The 18,097-nt window shown below is 44.2% G+C and overlaps 1 protein-coding gene across 2 annotated transcripts in view; it reads left to right on the forward strand.

Annotated features, from left to right (window-relative positions):
• Positions 1-11,640: 11,640 nt before the first annotated feature.
• The window catches only part of EFHC1 (EF-hand domain containing 1), a 39,618-nt gene continuing 33,161 nt past the window's right edge, over positions 11,641-18,097 (forward strand). The window contains exons 1-2 of one of the 2 annotated variants that reach the window (XM_027524824.1): positions 11,641-11,840; positions 14,142-14,363. In XM_027524824.1, coding sequence (XP_027380625.1) covers positions 11,778-11,840; positions 14,142-14,363 — 285 coding nt within the window. In that variant the 5' untranslated portion in view covers positions 11,641-11,777. Of the gene's footprint in view, positions 11,841-14,141; positions 14,364-17,444; positions 17,520-18,097 lie in introns of those variants that run through there. The other variant, XM_027524825.1, reaches the window with a different exon arrangement.

The raw sequence follows: 18,097 nt of genomic DNA on the forward strand, positions 1-18,097 counted from the left end.
AGAATGCTGACCTCCATTCCCAGACAGGCTTTGATATTTCCTTAAGTTCTACTGACTCTGGTTTGTACCCAGGTCTCCCCCACTCTGGGTAATCCTCCAGGTAGAAGTGCAATGAAACGTCCAGGGCAGAGTCTGCAAATAAGGAATAATAATAACTTGAACAGTTTACATTATTTAGTGCTCACCCTGCGCCAAGTCCTTCGCTCAGCTCTTTGCTTAAATTCTTTCCTTTAACCCTCATATAATCTCTGGGAAGTAGGTACGTTATGGTCCCTACTTTATAAATGAGAAAATTGGCAGATTAAGTAAAAATTTCCCCGGACTGTTTCCCCAGAATGTTAAGTAATAGCATCTCACAGAAACTCAGGCGTTTGATCCAGAGTCCATATTCTTAGGCACAAAAACAAAGTGAATGTAGAAGGCCCTTTGGTCTAACTTTCTTGTTGCCAATTGGGTGAACCGGAAACAGTATAGAATTGAAAGGGAAATGTCATGAGGATCTTTTTTTTTACTTTTTTCAAGATAAATGAAATAAAGGCAGTTCGTATTTCATTTCTGGATACTTTGGTCAAGAAAAGTCCCTAGGCTGTGATTATTGGTATAATACCAATGGTGAGATTCTTTTCTTAAAAAAAATTTTTTTTTAATTTAAACTTTTTATTTTGTATTGGGGTATAGCCGATTAACAATATTGTGACAGTTTCAGGTGAACAGTGAAGGGACTCAGCCATGCATATACATGTATCCCTTCTCCCCTGAACTCCCTCCCCATCCAGGCTACCACCAATAGTGAAATTCTTAAATATTCTTTGTGCTAGAATCCCCTGCAGACCTGGTCACATGAGTCTCAGAGGCTGCAACCACCTGGGTAACCTCCAAGGACTGCAGGCAGCTCAAAGAACAACCAAGCCTGCTCACGTCAATTCCCTATGTTTCTCCTGTGAAGCTTTCTTCAACTTCAGTTCAGTAGCTCAGTCGTGTCTGACACTTTGCGACCCCATGGACTGCAGTACTCCAGGCTTCCCTGTCCATCACCAGCTTCCAGAGCTTACTCAAACTCATGTCCATCCAGTCGGTGATGCCATCCAACCATCTCATCCTCTGTCATCCCATTCTCCTCCAGCTTTCAATCTTTCCCAGCATCAGGGTCTTTTCCAAACAGTCAGTTCTTCACATCAGGTGGCCTAAGTATTGGAGTTTCAGCTTCAGCATCAGTCCTTCCAATGAACACCCAGGACTGATCTCCTTCAGAATGGACTGGTTGGATCTCCTTGCAGTCCAAGGGACTCTCAAGAGTCTTCTCCAACACCACAGTTCAAAAGCATCAATTCTTTGGCACTCAGCTTTCTGTATAGTCCAACTCTCACATCTATACATGACTACTGGGACTAGAGGAACCAGAGATCAAATTGCCAACATCCACTGGTTCATCCTCAACCTGTTAAAAATACCCTAGTTCTCAGAGTCACTCAGAGCACCATTCTGGCTAAAACAGTTTCTTGCTGCTGCTGCTCCTAAGTCACTTCAGTCATGTCCGACTCTGTGTGACCCCATAGACGGCAGGCCACGAGGCTCCCCCTCCCTGGGATTCTCCAGGCAAGAACACTGGAGTGAGTTGCCATTTCCTTCTCCAATGCATGAAAGTGAAAAGTGAAAGTGAAGACACTCAGTCATGTCCGACTCTCTTGGTGACCCCATGGACTGCAGCCTACCAGGTTCCTCCATCCATGGGATTTTCCAGGCAAGAGTACTGGAGTGGGTTGCCATTGCCTTCTCCGAAACAGTTTCTTAAAGGCAACTTAATAGCAAACATCTCCATTCAGCGTTTTTTTCAATCAAGAACAAATGACCCCAGAATTTGACTAATTTTGCTGTAGGAGGGAGGAAACAGCATAAATTTTGTGCTCAATCAGTACAAGTGGCGATTGTTGTTGTAACCATTATGATTTCTATCACTACCCCCTGAACAGGGGGCTGTGGATTCTATCTAAACTCGCCCACCCTCCCCGTGGGCTCCTGAAATTTCTCACCAGAGTGGAAGCTCACTGCCTTGGAGAGCAGTTGTTCTCCACCCATCACAGACTAAGATGTATGTATTTCCCCACGGTCCTGCGGGTGTTTTGGTGAGAGTTCCTCCTTCCACCCTCTGCACATCACAGACCATGATAGGCATCAGTGGAGAAACTTCCTGCAGTGCTCAGACCCACCCTGACAGGCTGGAAGCCTGATCCTTTCATGTATGTGGTCCCCAGGTTCTCAGCCTGTGGAGGAAACCCTACTGCTCCACTCACTTGTTTATTGCTTATTTTTTTATTGGCATATAGTTGGATCAGTCCTGGGTGTTCTTTGGAAGGACTGATGCTAAAGCTGAAACTCCAATACTTTGGCCACTTCATGAGAAGAGTTGACTCACTGAAAAAAACTCTGATGCTGGGAGGGTTTGGGGGCAGGAGGAGAAGGGGACGACAGAGGATGAGATGGCTGGATGGCATCACCAACTCAATGGACATGAGTTTGAGTGAACTCTGGGAGTTGGTGATGCACAGGGAGGCCTGGCGTGCTGCAATTCATGGGGTCGAGAGTCGGACACAACTGAGCGATTGAACTGAACTGATTTATAATGTTGTGTTAATTTCAGGAATACAGCAAAGTGAATCAGTTAGACATATATCCACTCTTTTTTAGGTTCTTTTCCCATATAGGCCATTACAGAGTACTGAGTAGAGCTCCCTGTGCTATATAATAGGTCCTTAGTGGAAGTCACTCAGTCGTGTCTGACTCTTTGCAACCCCACGGACTATACAGTCTGTGGAATTCTCCAGGCCAGAATACTGGAGTGGGTAGCCTTTCCTTTCTCCAGGGGATCTTCCCAACCCAGGGATTGAATCCAGGTCTCCCACATTGCAGGTAGATTCTTTACCAGCTGAACCACCAGGGAAGCCCTGGTCCTTATTAGTTATCTGTTTTATATATAGAAGTATGTATATGTCAACCCCAATCCCCCAGTTTATCCCCCTCTTCGTTTTTACTTCTTGACTCACATCTATTACAGCTTGAATTATGTCTCCCCCAAAGATATGTTGACGTCCTAATCCCCAGGATCTCAGAAAGCGACCGTCTTTGGAAATGACAGCTGCAGATGTGAGTGATTGGGAGGTGATACTGAAGTAGGGTGACCCCTTAGTGCAGTGTGACCGATGTCCTTATAGAAGAGAGAGACACGGAGAGAAGGTGAGGATGCAGGGCCCCGGGATGGCGCACAGAGACACGCGGGAAGAACAGCGGAGATGATGGAGGCCAAGGCTGGAGGGGTGGTGGGAACACCCAGAGGCCGGGAGGGGAGGGGTGACCCTGCGGGGAACGTGATGTCTGACTTCCGGATTCCAGAAAGGTTGGAGCATAATGTGTGCAGTCTAAGCTCCTCGGTTCTGCTGCTGTGCGATGGCTGCCTTAGGATGTTAACACCTGTTCCAGGCGATCTCAGCTTTTACCTCCATCAACTGACACAGTCTGGCCACCCAGTGGCGTGGATCTCTCAGCTCAGCAGGCTCGAGAAGGGCTGGGGGGAGATGAGAACACGGAGACCCCCGCCTCGCCACCCACACCCACTAAAGGGAGGCGCAGATCTGTGGTCTCACGCGTAAACTCAGTGGAGATACTCCGGGAAGCTTATCACGCATGTGGTGGGAGGTTAAATTCAGAGAAGACATTCTGAACAGCTGGTCCCAGTGCCGCTAAAGGAGTTCCCACACATCCGACCCCACCCCGGTGAAGCCGGGGCACCTGGGCCCCCTTGGCAAGTTCCCTCTGGGGTCCTGGCCTCTTCTCATCTCCCACAGCCACCCATCCACCTGCCACGGCTGCAGAGTCACAGTCTGCTCTCCGTCCCCATGGTGTCAAAAGGAGATGGTGACCAGGGGAACCGGACACGGGTCCAGGGCGCTGAGGGAAACCCTGATCCCCAGCCTCCTCCATGGCACAAAGGGGAAACGGGTTCCTTTCCGTAACCCAGGCTCAGAGTTTGGAGTCCCTCCTACCTGCTAAAGGATGTGGGGTGTGTAGGTGTGTGTGCGTGTGTCTGTGTCTCTGTGTCTGTATCTTTGTGTCTGTTCTGTGTGCATCTGTCTATGTGTGTGTCTGTGTGCCTTTGTGTATCTATGAGATGTTTTTTGAGAGTTTGGAGAGTCCAAGAGGAAAGCGGAAAGAAAGACTTAAGTGATAGCTACCAAGCTTCCTAAATGTTACGCAGGCTTTAACATGCCCAACACACTTGCCCCTTTCTCTGTCTTCAGTTGATCATTATTTTTCCAGTTCCCTGTCTCTCTTCAAACAGCCCATTCAGGAGAGTCCCCCAGACCACATTAAGGCAGTCACTGGGCACTTCCCACAGGTCACAGAGCTGCTAATCGGTAGAATCAGGGCCCAGCCCCAGGCCATCTGGCTCCAGAGTCCATACTTTTTTCTTTTTTAATTTTAACTTTTTGTTATAGAAAATTTCAATATATTCAAAAATAGACAGAAGTAGTTAGTGAAGTGTTTTATCGTGTCAACAAAGGTCAACTAATGGGCAATCTGGCTTCATCTACCCTGACTCACTTCTCATATTATTTTAAAGCAAATACCAGACATGTTATCGTTTTCTCCATCATACACACTTGGGTATGTATCTCTAAAAGTTTTTAGAGAAGATGAAGACATTCTTGCAAAACCACCATACCGATCATTTCTAAAATATTGAAGAACAATTCCTTAACATTCTCGCATTCAAATTCCCAGCAGTCTCATTAATGGCATCGTTATTTTAAAAGTGTATTTGTTTACATTAGAATCTCAGCAGGGTCCATACATTGCAGCTGGTTAATTTGTCACTGAAGACTTTTAATCTATTGGTTTCCCTTCCACTTCACTCTTTGTCCCCTTCCCTGCAATTCATTTATTGGTAAAAATGGGTTGTCTGTCCTGAAGAGCTTTCTACAGTCAATACTTTCAACCAACACATCATTCTGCTTCCGGGGAGCTATGATATGGACTCCTCCTTATGTAAGATTTCAGAGATGGGACAGCTCTAGACCTGAGACCCGCTGAGGCTCCCTAACTCCATAAAGTCATAGCTGAAATCTATACCTGTGAGTATGTGCTTTTGGGGAAGACAGGACAGCTTTCGCTAGGTTTTCAAAGAAATTAATGATCACTAATTCTGGCCCAGCCTTCTCAATGTAAAGATGAAAAAAAAAAAAAAAACAAACCAAAAACACATGTAAGGAAAAAAAAAAAAACTCGTGTAAGTTGTCCAAGTTCATAGAAACATTCATGACTCAGGGAGGACATGAACGTGGCTCTCAGCACTCTCAACATGGCTTGTTACTTTCTGTCTCATGCTGCCTATGTTCTGTTCCATGCTGTGTACATTCTGTTCCATGCTGCACATGTGAGAAGAGAGAAGGATGAAGAATGGATCGAGATGTTGAGTGGGAGCTAAGCTAAACTAAGTCACTTCAGTCGTGTCCGACTCTGTGCGACCCCATAGACGGCAGCTCACCAGGCTCCCCCGTCCCTGGGATTCTCCAAGCAAGAACACTGGAGTGGGTTGCCATTTCCTTCTCCAATGCATGAAAGTGAAAAGTGAAAGTGAAGTCGCTCAGTTGTGTCTGACTCTTAGCGACCCCATGGACTGCAGCCTACCAGGCTTCTCTGCCCATGGGATTTTCCAGGCAAGAGTACTGGAGTGGGGTGCCATTGCCTTCTCTGCTGAGTGGGAGAGGAGGCACCAAAGACATCTCCCCATGTTCAAGGTTGTCATTTACCTGAATCAGTGGATTCACGTCCTGTCTGCATTTGGAATTCAAACCTGTAATCAACATTACTGTACCATCACTCTAACACATCTCTTTCTCCATCCTGTGAAATAACAAGGCAGAGAGGTCTCAAAAACAGGATGCCAGAATCAATGATCCCTCACATACTGAAGGAGGAATATCTTTCCCAGCTGTGCGAGGATTGGGATTAAGTGTAAGAAATACCCAATTAGTAACCAGTCATTCACCCACGTTTCCTTAATCTCTTTTGACGTGGGGATTTTGCACCAGTGAAATGAGGGGCTGGGTGGTGGTAATCACTTTCCAAGTTTTTTGACTCTGACCACAGTAATACCCACAATACCAATGGGTGTATTTGAATACATCTTAAAATGTTTTCCCACTGAATTTCACCCATTTAACATTTGACGCATCCTGATAATTAATATTCTATTTCTTTTTTAAAAATAAATTCTGGTTGTCACGATCATTAAGATGATTTAAAGACCTAGTAAAGGGGATACACTGGCAGTTTGAAAAGTATTGGGTGATTTTCAAGTATTAATTTACTTGGTCAGTCATTTTATAACTGTTTACTGAGTATTTATGAGGTGCCAGACACTGTGATGGAAGCTGAGAAAATGGCACTGAACAAAGGTCTTATCCTTGGGAAACTTACATACTGTGGAGTCTCTAATTCTGTGAGGTTGTCTTTGATAGACTTTTTCATAGGGAAGGGAATTCCAAGTGAATCAGTTATGATAATAGAATGGGTTTGACTTAGAGGAAAAAGCATCAGAAGCACAATTTTTTTCAACCCTCTAGAAGGAACCCACTGCAAGACTAAAATAGTCTAAACTTAAATTGTATGATTTTTTTGTCAAATGAAGATTTCCTTTGTGTCCTAAACCTTCAGAATCAGCTTGGAAATCACTGCGGGTTCTTCACTCTTTTTTTTTTCATACTTAGCAAAGATCAAAGTGGTTGACCAGAATGTTTTGGTAGATTCCAGAGACCATGGAGTGATAGAAATGAAGGACAGAGAGCATCTGACCAAAGTACCTGCCCTTGCAAGGTGTCACCTCCATCAGTCTAGTTCAGTTCAGTCACTCAGTCGTGTTCGATTCTTTTCCACCCCATGGACTGCACCATGCCAGGCCCCCTGTCCATCACCAACTCCCGGAGCTTGCTCAAACTCATGTCCATTGCATCGGGGATGCCATCCAACCATCTCATCCTCTGTCATCCCCTTCTTATCCTGCCTTCAATCTTTCCCAGCATCAGGGTCTTTTCCAAAGAGTCAGTTCTAAGCATCAGGTGGCCAAAGTATTGGAGCTTCAGCTTCAGCATCAGTCCTTTCAATGAATATTCAGGACAGATTTCCTTTAGAATTGACTGGTTTGATCACCTTGCAGTCCAAGGAACTCTCAAGAGTCTTCTTCAACACCATAGCTCAGAAGCGTCAATTCTTTGGTGCTCAGCTTTCTTTATAGTCCAACTCTCACATCCATACATGACAACTGGAAAAACCATAGCTTTGACTAGACGGAAACTTGTTGGCAAAGTAGTGTCTCTGTTTTTTAATATGCTGTGTAGGTTGGTCATAGCTTTTCTTCCAAGGAGCAAGTGTCTTTTATTTCATGGCTGCAGTCACCATCTGCAGTGATTTTGAAGCCCAAGTCACCTCCACAACCACTCACTAGCAACACCGCCAGAACTTCCAAACCTCATTGAGTTTGCTTTTCATAAACCATGCTGTACCTCTTTTATCCAGCAGAGGGCAGTAGTGCATCACAGTTATTGCAGAAAGCCTGCTTGATATTAATCCTGTGATACTCAGTTCAGTTCAGTCACTCAGTCGTGGCCGACTCTTTGCGACACCATGAATCGAAGCACGCCAGGCCTCCCTGTCCATCACCAACTCCCGGAGTTCACCTAGACTCACGTCCATCGAGTCAGTGATGCCATCCAGCCATCTCATCCTCTGTCGTCCCCTTCTCCTCCTGCCCCTAATCCCTCCCAGCATCAGAGTCTTTTCCAATGAGTCAACTCTTCGCATAAGGTGCCCAAAGTACTGGAGTTTCAGCTTTAGCATCATTCCTTCCAAAGAAATCCCAGGGCTGATCTCCTTCAGAATGGACTGGTTGGATCTCCTTGCTGTCCAAGGGACTCTCAAGAGTCTTCTCCAACACCACAGTTCAAAGGCATCAATTCTTCGGTGCTCAGCTTTCTTCACAGTCCAACTCTCACATCCATACATGACCACAGGAAAAACCATAGCCTTGACTAGACGAACCTCTGTTGGCAAAGTAATGTCTCTGCTTTTGAATATGCTATTTAGGTTGGTCATAACCTTCCTTCCAAGGAGTAAGCGTCTTTTAATTTCATGACTGCAGTTACCATCTGCAGTGATTTTGGAGCCCAAAAAAATAAAGTCTGACACTGTTTCCACTGTTTCCCCATCTATTTCAAAAATAACGATGTCCCAGGATTGTAAACAAACTCTGGGTAAAAGCCAGCTCTGGGCAAAATGCTGGAAAAGGAGATTTATTTAGGCAACTGCTTGCAGGCTCTGCTGTCCGACCTCTCCCATCAAGAGTCCCTGAGAGATGTCATCCTGCCCAAGATGCCCTCTTTCAGCCTCCTGGCAGTCTGATCTTCCCTAATTTTTCCATCCCCCAAGTTTTGTAGCACCCTGTAAGGTCATGCAATGTCCCCATGGCCTTCTGAGTCCAGGCTTTATGTTCAGCCTTCCTAACATGGCACTTTCCCCTTTAGCTGCCTGGGATGGTCAGGCTCTGGCCCTCTCCTGTATATTCCACAAGGTGAGAAACGGTGAATGCAATCCATGCTGAATCATCATGTTTAGGAGAAATGGGATATAAACTCTTAATCATACCCTCCTTCTCAGGTTTCATGCAGTTTTCTGAAGCCCTGTCTTACCTACTCCCCCCAGCCTTCTTCACAGACCTGTACCTGTGCTTTTAACACAGATGCAGTACGGCCTGGCTTCACCTCCTTAGAGGTGAAGTCATTTTTATGAGGCCACAGACCAAGAGAAGTTTCCTTCACCATGCATGTCTAGGTCTGAAAGTAGTTAAAACACTCTATTAAGGGTATCATAGTGTGCCCTTCGGAGAAGGTAATGGCACCCCACTCCAGTACTCTTGCCTGGAAAATCCCGTGGACGGAGGAGCCTGGTGGGCTGCAGTCCATGGGGTCGCTAAGAGTCAGATGTGACTGAGCGACTTCACTTTCACATTTCACTTTCATGCAAGAATTCCATGGACTGTATAGTCCATGTGGTCGCAAAGAGTCGGACACGACTGAGTGACTTTCCCTTTCCCTTTCATGCATTGGAGAAGGAAATGGCAACCCACTCCAGTGTTCTTGCCTGGAGAATCCCAGGGACGGCAGAGCCTTGTGGGCTGCCGTCTCTGGGGCCGCACAGAGTCGGACATGACTGAGGCGACTTAGCAGCAGCAGCAGCAGCAGCAGTGTGCCCTTCTGGGAAAGAAAGGCATTTGACCAGAAGGCACTGCCCCAATAGGAACAGATGCCATAAAGGACAAGAAACTTGGGAAGGACTCACCCTTTCCAAGCCCTGCAGGCTCTTTCCCTACCCAGCCCAAGGAATACAGACCCAAGTGCAACTCTGCACTGAGTCCAGGGGGGCTCTACCAAGTGTATCCTAATGCCATGGATTTACTTTAATTAAGAGAAAGGGTGGTGGCAGGGTTGGGGGGGATGGATTGTATAACTAGGAACAGTGTAAGTTTATCATGAAGAGTCAGCAAGGATCATGGTTTCCAGTGATTCTGAGGCTGAACTTGCCATCTTGAAATATTTTCCCAGTGGCTGACTTCTGTCAAATGAGAAAAAAAAAAAGCAAAACCTAAAAGTTGAGAATTATGTTTTATTCGGTGGACTTTTTGAGGACTAAAATCAGGAAGACAGCCTCTCAGCTCCAAGCTACAACCATAATGAGGTAAGGGAGGAGCCAGGAGCTTTTGCAACAAAGAACAGGGGGTCAGAACATAAAAAAAAAAAAAATACTGTTAATTAAAGAAAACCAGACATCTCAAGTTAATGAACGAGTGCTTTTCTTTATATGAGAAGATGCAAGAGTCTGGGCTCACTGAACTCATTCCTTTGATAGGCACCTTACCATCCAGGACCAGTATCCTGCTTTTCTCCATCCTAAATCCCCTCAGCATGCACAGTTGTGGATGACTTCTGTGCCTGATGGCTTAATGGCTGCAACATCTTTTCATTTACTGATATGGCAGGTGACATCCTTTGTCCACACTGCCCTTCTAGGTCAGTGGCTAAGATAAAATGTAATGGACAGATACTTGTAAAGTCTTTAGTATCATTACAATGCACTGATTCAAAAAATGTATTAAACACCTACATTAGGGCACTACACCAATAAAAAATTTAAAAAATCTGGAAAGGTGAAAAAAGAAGTGGGGGACAAAAATGGGAACTAGAAGTAGTTAGGGGAGAGCAAGTGTTATCAGAAAAGAAACTCTTTGGGCAAGGTGTGGAGACAGCCACCAAGAACTGCTTCACTGCTACTAGTGGATTGATGGCCTGGGCCCCCTGAGGTTTACGCCTGTTAGTGAAACCCATCAGGGGGATTTACTCTGACAAGCAGCAGTAAAACTAAAGCCTTTGTCTGTATTGGCAGTAAACCACCCATGACATGGATGCCTTTGGCGCGAAGCTTGCTACTCTATTGCACTCCGTTAAACTGGCTCATTCTCAGAAACAGCTGTTATAAAAATCAGATGCCTGGGCCCCATTTCAAACCCAATGAATCCAATGTCCAGGCATCTGGGTTTTGTTTTTCTTTTTAAGCTCCTCAGCTCTTCTGATAGCTTGTTTTTTCCTTTCTTGAAGATGTTTCAAGTACAGGATTACATTTTTTAAGGGATAATAATTTAAACAAGTTTTGTAAAAAAAGTACCTACGGTTTTGACAATTTATCACCGCGCTTATTTGCTTCTCTGCTATGACAAATTTTTCTTGGAAGATGTATTTCCCCTCGTGGGTCTGATCTTTTTATTGCAACTGTAGGTAGTGATCGTAGATACTCAGAGAATTGACAGGAGCGCCGTGTAGCTCTCCAGTCAACAAATACTGAGTGTCCTGCGGTGAATATGTAAGACCCCCCCGCCCCCACCAAGGCCTGTGAAGGAGGGTGTAGAAATAGAATGTGCTGCGCTTAGTCGCTCAGTCGTGTCCGACCCTTGGCGACCCCATGGGCTGTATGTAGCCCGCCAGGCTCCTCTGTCCATTAGATTCTCCAGGCAAGAATACTGGAGTGGGTTGCCATTTCCTTCAGAAAGGTAAAGTAGGAAAAAACTTGAATGACGTAGTTGGAGGATTAGGCACCAGTCAGTTGCTTTTGTTTATTGAACATCCTTGAACAACAGAATTACAATAATGAATATTTCTCAGTCCCTGACCCCAGGGAAGCACGGGTTCAGAAGTAACACTTTCAACCGGAACCAACCAGTGACACTTCCGTGTGAACTGGGACAAGAGCCTTTTTCCCACGGGTGGGAGAAGAGCGAGCGGGACGGGCGAGGTGAGGTGAGGTGAGGACTGGGATGGAGCGAAGGAAGGACCCTTCCCCAGTCACTGATCTAAAGACCCGCCCGGAACCCGGACCCTCAAGGGGAGAACCACCACGTCATCCCAAACCACCTCGCCTCGCCCCGCCCCGTGTTCTCATGTGACTGCGCGGGGCGGGGCCAGCTCCGCTCGGCCACACTCCCGCGAGAACGTCTAGTCCACGGGCTGCGCACGCGCGGACCGGACACTCCTGCGTCTCGGGCCCCGCCCCTCTTCCGCAAGCGCTCGGCGTGTTTGGCGTTACCATGGAGCTGCCGGGCCGCTCAGAACGCCGCTGGTTCCCCTGGCAACCCAGGAGAGCCAAGCCCTACTCGGGTGGTTGCAGCGAGAGCGGGCGCGATGGTGTCTAACCCAGTGCATGGCCTGCCCTTTCTCCCAGGCACGTCCTTTAAGGACTTAACGGTGAGGACGTCTCCGGCCAAACCCCTGTCCCCACCTCCTGGCAGCCTCGGAGAGCTCGCAGCAGGTTGCGTCTCTGCTCGTCCACGCGAGTTTGGCCTTTTCCCCTTCAAACCCTCTCTCTGCCCCCAACGCTGTTCTCCACACCCCCACCCCCCACCCAACCTCACTCTCTTTCTCCAGTTTGCTTTCAGCCCATCCCTTTCTGGGTTTTCCACTCCATCCTGGCAGTCTGTTGGCCTCCCAGCGTTCTTCCTTGCTGCTCTGCTCTTAATGGTTTTCCCCACCTGGTTCCCGAGCTCCCTCGGCCTTCTGCCTAGCTCATTCTCCCTCTGCACATACCCCTTTCTGCCCAGTTCCATCCTTAAACTCTTCTTCCCTCAACCTGGGCCCCTTCCCCGACTCAACTTCTATACGCCTTCATCCTTATTTCCACAGCCCCATCCCGCCCACTCTCCCCAAGCCCATCATTGCCGCCCGCATTTCCCTCTTCTGAATCCTAGACCCAGTAATCGCTCCCACTCCCAACTCCATTTTCCATCTGTTGGCTTCGTTATGTCAGGTCCTTTTCCTCGGTCTCATTTATGCTTCTACCAAGCCCCATCTCCTTTTCTGTCCAGCACGTCGACTTTTTCTGCAGTCTTGTTTAATCTTTTCCCCCAAATCCTCTCGCTTGGAAAGTTAAATTTTCAGCACTTGGCCATCTTCCTCCCAAATCATCCTCAGGTGCTTTGTAGGAGATAATTGCACTTTAGTTCCCTCTGCCACAATTGATGTGTTCTTGTTTTTTCTTCTCTAGCCCTTTTCTTTTCGCTTTTAACATTTTTATAAAAGATTCCTATTTGGATTTTGTTTGACTCCTCCCCTACCTTAAGTGTTGTTAGTTGTATCTTCTAGACAAAACTGAAGAGGAAAAAAAAAATAGGCTTGTGTTTTTTTTCTCCAACACAGTTTAGCCCTTGACAAAATTATGATTTTAATACTGAAATTTCAGGGTTGCTGAAATATGTGTGGGAAGGTCAGCATTAAGATTCAATAGGCTGATTTTCAAAGATGAAACAATAATCATTTATGTAGTTTAACAATTTAAACAATAAGTTCCTCTCCTTGGTCATGAAGGTAAAGTAAAAAAGACTGGAGCCTGACTGCTCACTTGGCTCTTCCTTTCCTGTTGAGGGGAAGTTGTCTCCTGGCACTGAACAGTGCTGGTTTGGAGGATGAGATGATGCAGACAAAATGAGGTAGTCTTCCTTCTCTTCCTGTACAAATATCCCACTGTGTTGCTGAAACCTACTACATGGACCTCTTCCAGAGCTCTTATTTGTGGATAGCTGTCCGACCGTTGATCTTTGTGGAGTGGTGGGGAGGCTGGGTCCCCGTGCCACTGTTTTGATCTCCTTCCTTCAAAAATACTTCATTTTCACTTTTTTCTTTTTTATATAATCTTTTGTTGTTTTCCAGTTATCAAAAAAAAAATCTGTTGATTGTAAAAAAGAACAACAACGTAATTCAGAAATGTATAGAACAGAGAACATTCTCCAAAGCAGTCTTTTTGTGCACGTGTTTGCATGCTTGTAATTGTAGTATGTGTATAATTTTATAAGCTGCTTTTCTGGGCTTATTAAATCATAAACATTTCCCCCAGATTGCTACATGGTCTTCAAAACAAGTATTTTAATAGCTGCATAATAGCCCATTAAGTGAGCTTTCCATCATTTGCTTGTCTTTTAGATTGCTTCTTATGTTTTGGTATATTGTAATTAACATTGTAATTGTCAGCCTTAGGCATATTGTTCTTTCCCATGATTTTGGATTATATACTCAAAGGATGGAGGGTGGAATTATTGAGTTTGACTTTAAATCCATAATATCCATTTGCTTTCCAAAGAGTTACAATATATTAGTGTCACTGTAGCAAGAGGGCCTTTCATTTCAGGTAAGAAATCATTTCACAGATTTGGATTGTTTTGGTTCTGTGACTTATAACCACCAGATAAGATAGTACAAAATTAGGAGTCTACATAAAGATATTTTAGTTTTTTTGTGGCAGGTGAGCTGATAATTAAAATTGGATGCTCCGTAACAGGGCTTTAAATTTTATTTTAAGCTCAGGCTGCTGCCTCCCGCCTTGTTCCTGGCCACCTGTTTTAGCTTAAAATACAAGAAGCTTCTCATGTAGGTAAAATTTTTGATACAGGGTTTGTGGATGTTTATAAGTAAAGGTTGAATCTGATACCTTTGGAAGTTAGCTCTTCTACCTAACAAATACTTGTTATATCATGACACACTTCTTTTTTCCTTCAGAAAACAGCATTTCATAGAAGCCAGACTCTGGGCTACAGGAATGGCTACGCAGTTGTTCGACGTCCAACAGTTGGGATTGGTGGGGACAGGCTCCAGGTCAACCAGCTGTCCCAGGCTGATCTGGATGAGCTGGCCAGCAAGATCCCAATCCTCACGTATGGACAGGCCAGGCAGGCCCCGCCTGCAGCGTTTGTTCCTGCACATGTGGCTTTCGACAAAAAGGTATCATCTGGGATCAAAGGGTACCCCTCAAATTCAGATTTCTGAGAGCCAGCTGTTTGCAGAAAAGTCAGTAGTAAACCACAGGCTTTCCAGATTCTCTGAGGAAAAAATTGTTCAAATGCCTCAACCCTTAGTCATAGACAGCTGGACTCAGGATTGAAAGACTCTTTCTTTACTCAGGAAGCTGATTACAGAAAATAATTCCCTGTAGATGTCCCTGAAATATTTTCTAAATACTGTTTTAAAAAGTTGGCATGGGGTGGTTCTGAATTCTTGAGTTCATATTGCTGTGTTTACCTGTTTGATGTGTTTTCCACATTTTAAAAGTCCTGTATTCTGCAGTAATGACAAATTCTTAATCTCTGTGAAATGCAAAATATCATGAAAATGACTTCATCTATTGTCGGTTTTTGTCTGTTTCTGTAAGTTTTTGTTTTTCAGGAAACATTTCAGATTTGTCGTAACTGAACCAAAGGGTAGTATAACATTTTTGTTTTATTTATTCTTATGCTTTTGTAATGTGAGTTTTATTTCCATCTGTTAACATTTCCATATCTTTCTTGATTTTCCTTGTCAGTGAGCTTTCTCTTTTCACTAAGTTAAGGTTGTCCTAACCCTGGCCATGCAGCAGAATTACTGACGGGACTTTTAAGAAACTTGGGTGTCACCCCAACCCTTCATTGATTCTAACTCCCCAATGATGTCTATATATAACTGAATGTGACAACTACTAATCAGGAGTTAACTGTCTTCATTTACTCCTGGCCTATATTACTTGTCTGTTTTCTTGGTCTTACAGAGTACTTATTGAAGCTAGAGGCAGAAAGGTACAAAATAATCTTGTGGAAATTTGCCATTTGCACTGGTAATCACTTAATTAGAAGCAAGTATTTTTTACTGTATCAGCCATAATCTATATCATCTCCCCTTCCCCATCTCAGCTAACTCATTTGATACAAACAGATTGACATGTGCTTTCCTAGGCTGAACCTAAACATCCCTTATCAGTGATACATGATTTTGTATGTCTTAACTTTGTTCTTGTGTCTCTTGTTTATTTACAGCTGTGAATGGCACTGCAAAGCCAATAGAAAAGGGAGAGGGCTGAAAATACAAGAGAGGAGTGAGACAGGCATTTTTAAGTTTGTGCTGTGTTAAGTCGCTTCAACTGTGTCCGACTCTGTGACCCTATGGACTGGGGCCCACCAGGCTCCTCTGTCCATGGGATTCTCCAGGCAAAAATACTGGAGCAGCCTGCCATGCCCTCCTCCAGGGGATCTTCCCGACCTAGGGATCAAACCCACATCTCTTAAGTCTCTGGCATTTGCAGGCAGGTTTTAACAGTTTATCAAGATATAAATGGTTATGTTCAATTTTTACTGAAAACAATAGCAAATAACTATTGTAAACTAGAAAGTGAAAAAGTATTAATGAAATTCAAAGAGAGAAAATTGTGCCTAATAGGAAATAAGCTTCTTATTTTTTGTTTTTCTATGTAATTTTATGCTAATTGTCATTACTTAATTTATACTTTTTAAATACTACAATTCATTTCTTTAAAGATATTTGTTGTGAAAAGAATATTTATATTTTTTTCTATTCATTTACTTGGATCATCATAATTTCTTGATAAATAATTCTTACCATAAATTATGAAGTAGAGTAGTTAAATACATGGTTTTGAACCTGAGTTGTTTTTTTTTTTTTTGCAGTAAGGAAATTACAGGTTCTGTGAATTAAATCAGAGTTTAAATTTTTTGAGAATACCCAGAAATCCACTTCATAGCCAAGATATGTGTCCATATTTTGGACATTCTTCATGCCGTTCCTCATGATTAGAATATAACTGAATATAATGGCAACCCACTCCAGTACTCTCGCCTGGAAAATCCCATGGATGGAGGAGCCTGGTAGGCTGCAGTCCGTGGGGTCACTAGGAGTCGGACACGACTGAGCGACTTCACTTTCACTTTTCACTTTCATGCACTGGAGAAGGAAATGGCACCCCACTCCAGTGTTCTTGCCTGGAGAATCCCAAGGATGGGGGAGCCTGGTGGGCTGCCGTCTGTGGGGTCGCACAGAGTCGGACACGACTGAAGCAACTTAGCAGCAGCAACGACCTCTTACACAGATGATAAAGACAAGGACTTCTCCAGGGAATGCCTGCGTCTTCCCCTTTGCTCCTGTGCCATTCTCATCTTTCCCCAGGCTGACTTCCCACTCTGTGGTGTTCTTCTTCTTTCATCTTTTCATCCTGCTGCCATTTCACTCAGGGGACTGCTTCTCTACCTAGGGTCATACCATCCTGTCTTAAAAACAAGACAAAACAAAAAAAACCCTACCTTCTTTCTGCTTGGTTTATTCCTCAAAGCACAGCTCTGAGAACATCACTTCTTTAGGAAAATGTAACCACTACCCAGCTACTCTGGCCTACAGTGGTCACAATTCACAAGTGTAAGCACAAAGATAGATTAGGATTCATTTGTACTGATCATGTGACATAATTCTATAAGGTTTGCTTTTAAATAACTCATTAATGTTTTAAAAAATAGAATGCATAAAATCCTGATTATTTGAGCCTTTAAAATGTGGTGTGTGTGTATGTATCTTTTTCCTGCCTCCCGTTCTGAGGCCAACTTTCTGTTGCCAAAGGTATCTGTATCCCCTCCACCATAGAAAACAGATGGCTTGGGAAGCTGGGTATGCTCCAGGGTTCAGTGTGTGTTCTTCTCCTTTGTCTCTGCTCACTCCTTGACTCCAGACTCTTACCTTGAAATGTCCTTTACATGATGAACTGTGTCCTGAATTCTAGATGAGTTACCCGTTTGACATCTCCTCTTGAATGTTTAGTGAATACCTCAAAAGTAAACATGTTCAAAACCAAACCCCTAATTTTGTTTCCTCATCCCCAAAATATGCTCCACTACAGTCTCCCCCGTATCAATTTGATTGTAGTTCCATTTTTTTCAGTTGCTCAGGTCAAAATGTTTGAGTCATTTTTTTTTTTTTCCCCTAATGCTGACATCTTTCTCCAAACCCAGCTCTACATCTCAAGTCACCTCCTTCGGTGTTAACTGTGCGGTCACTTAAATTCAGTAAGCCTAAATTCGAGCCCCCTATCTGCACTGCCGAAGTCATCTTCTCAGAAAAATCTGTGTAAGTCTGTGGTTCAAATACTGACTATTATGTACATGAATTACTGATCATGTCTTCATTTCATTCTTTGCAGTTGCTGTAAAATGTTACTTTAAAAGGATCTTCATATTTGGCTTTTACTGTATGATTGTTTTGCTTTAAACATTCTGCTATATTCATCCATTTCATCTTTTTGTTATGAGTTTTAAGGCCCTGACTCCATTATATTCATATTTCTGCTATGCAGTTGCCCATTCTTTTTTGGTTCTTATCTTATTCTTCCGCAGTAAACATTATACATTATTTCATCTCCTCCTCCATTGAGCCATAATTGTGTCTTCACTAAAAAGTCTCCTTGGTTTGTTCCCCTTGTTTTAATAGAGTTGGGTTTGGGTTAACACTCTTACTTCCCTGAAACATCATTCTAATATGTTCTTGCCTTGAAAAGAAATGTTAAAAATAGAATAATAGACACTTTAAAATCCCATTTTGTGCCATTTTGACTTTACACTGATGCTGCTGCTTCCAGAAGACCTGGGATTTGGTCCATCTGGGATGGTTGTTTCTGAGCACAAAACAGGTATTTACAAGCCACCCAA

Source organism: Bos indicus x Bos taurus, chromosome 23 (assembly GCF_003369695.1).
Source record: "Bos indicus x Bos taurus breed Angus x Brahman F1 hybrid chromosome 23, Bos_hybrid_MaternalHap_v2.0, whole genome shotgun sequence".
In the NCBI taxonomy this organism is placed as follows: Eukaryota; Metazoa; Chordata; class Mammalia; order Artiodactyla; family Bovidae; genus Bos; species Bos indicus x Bos taurus.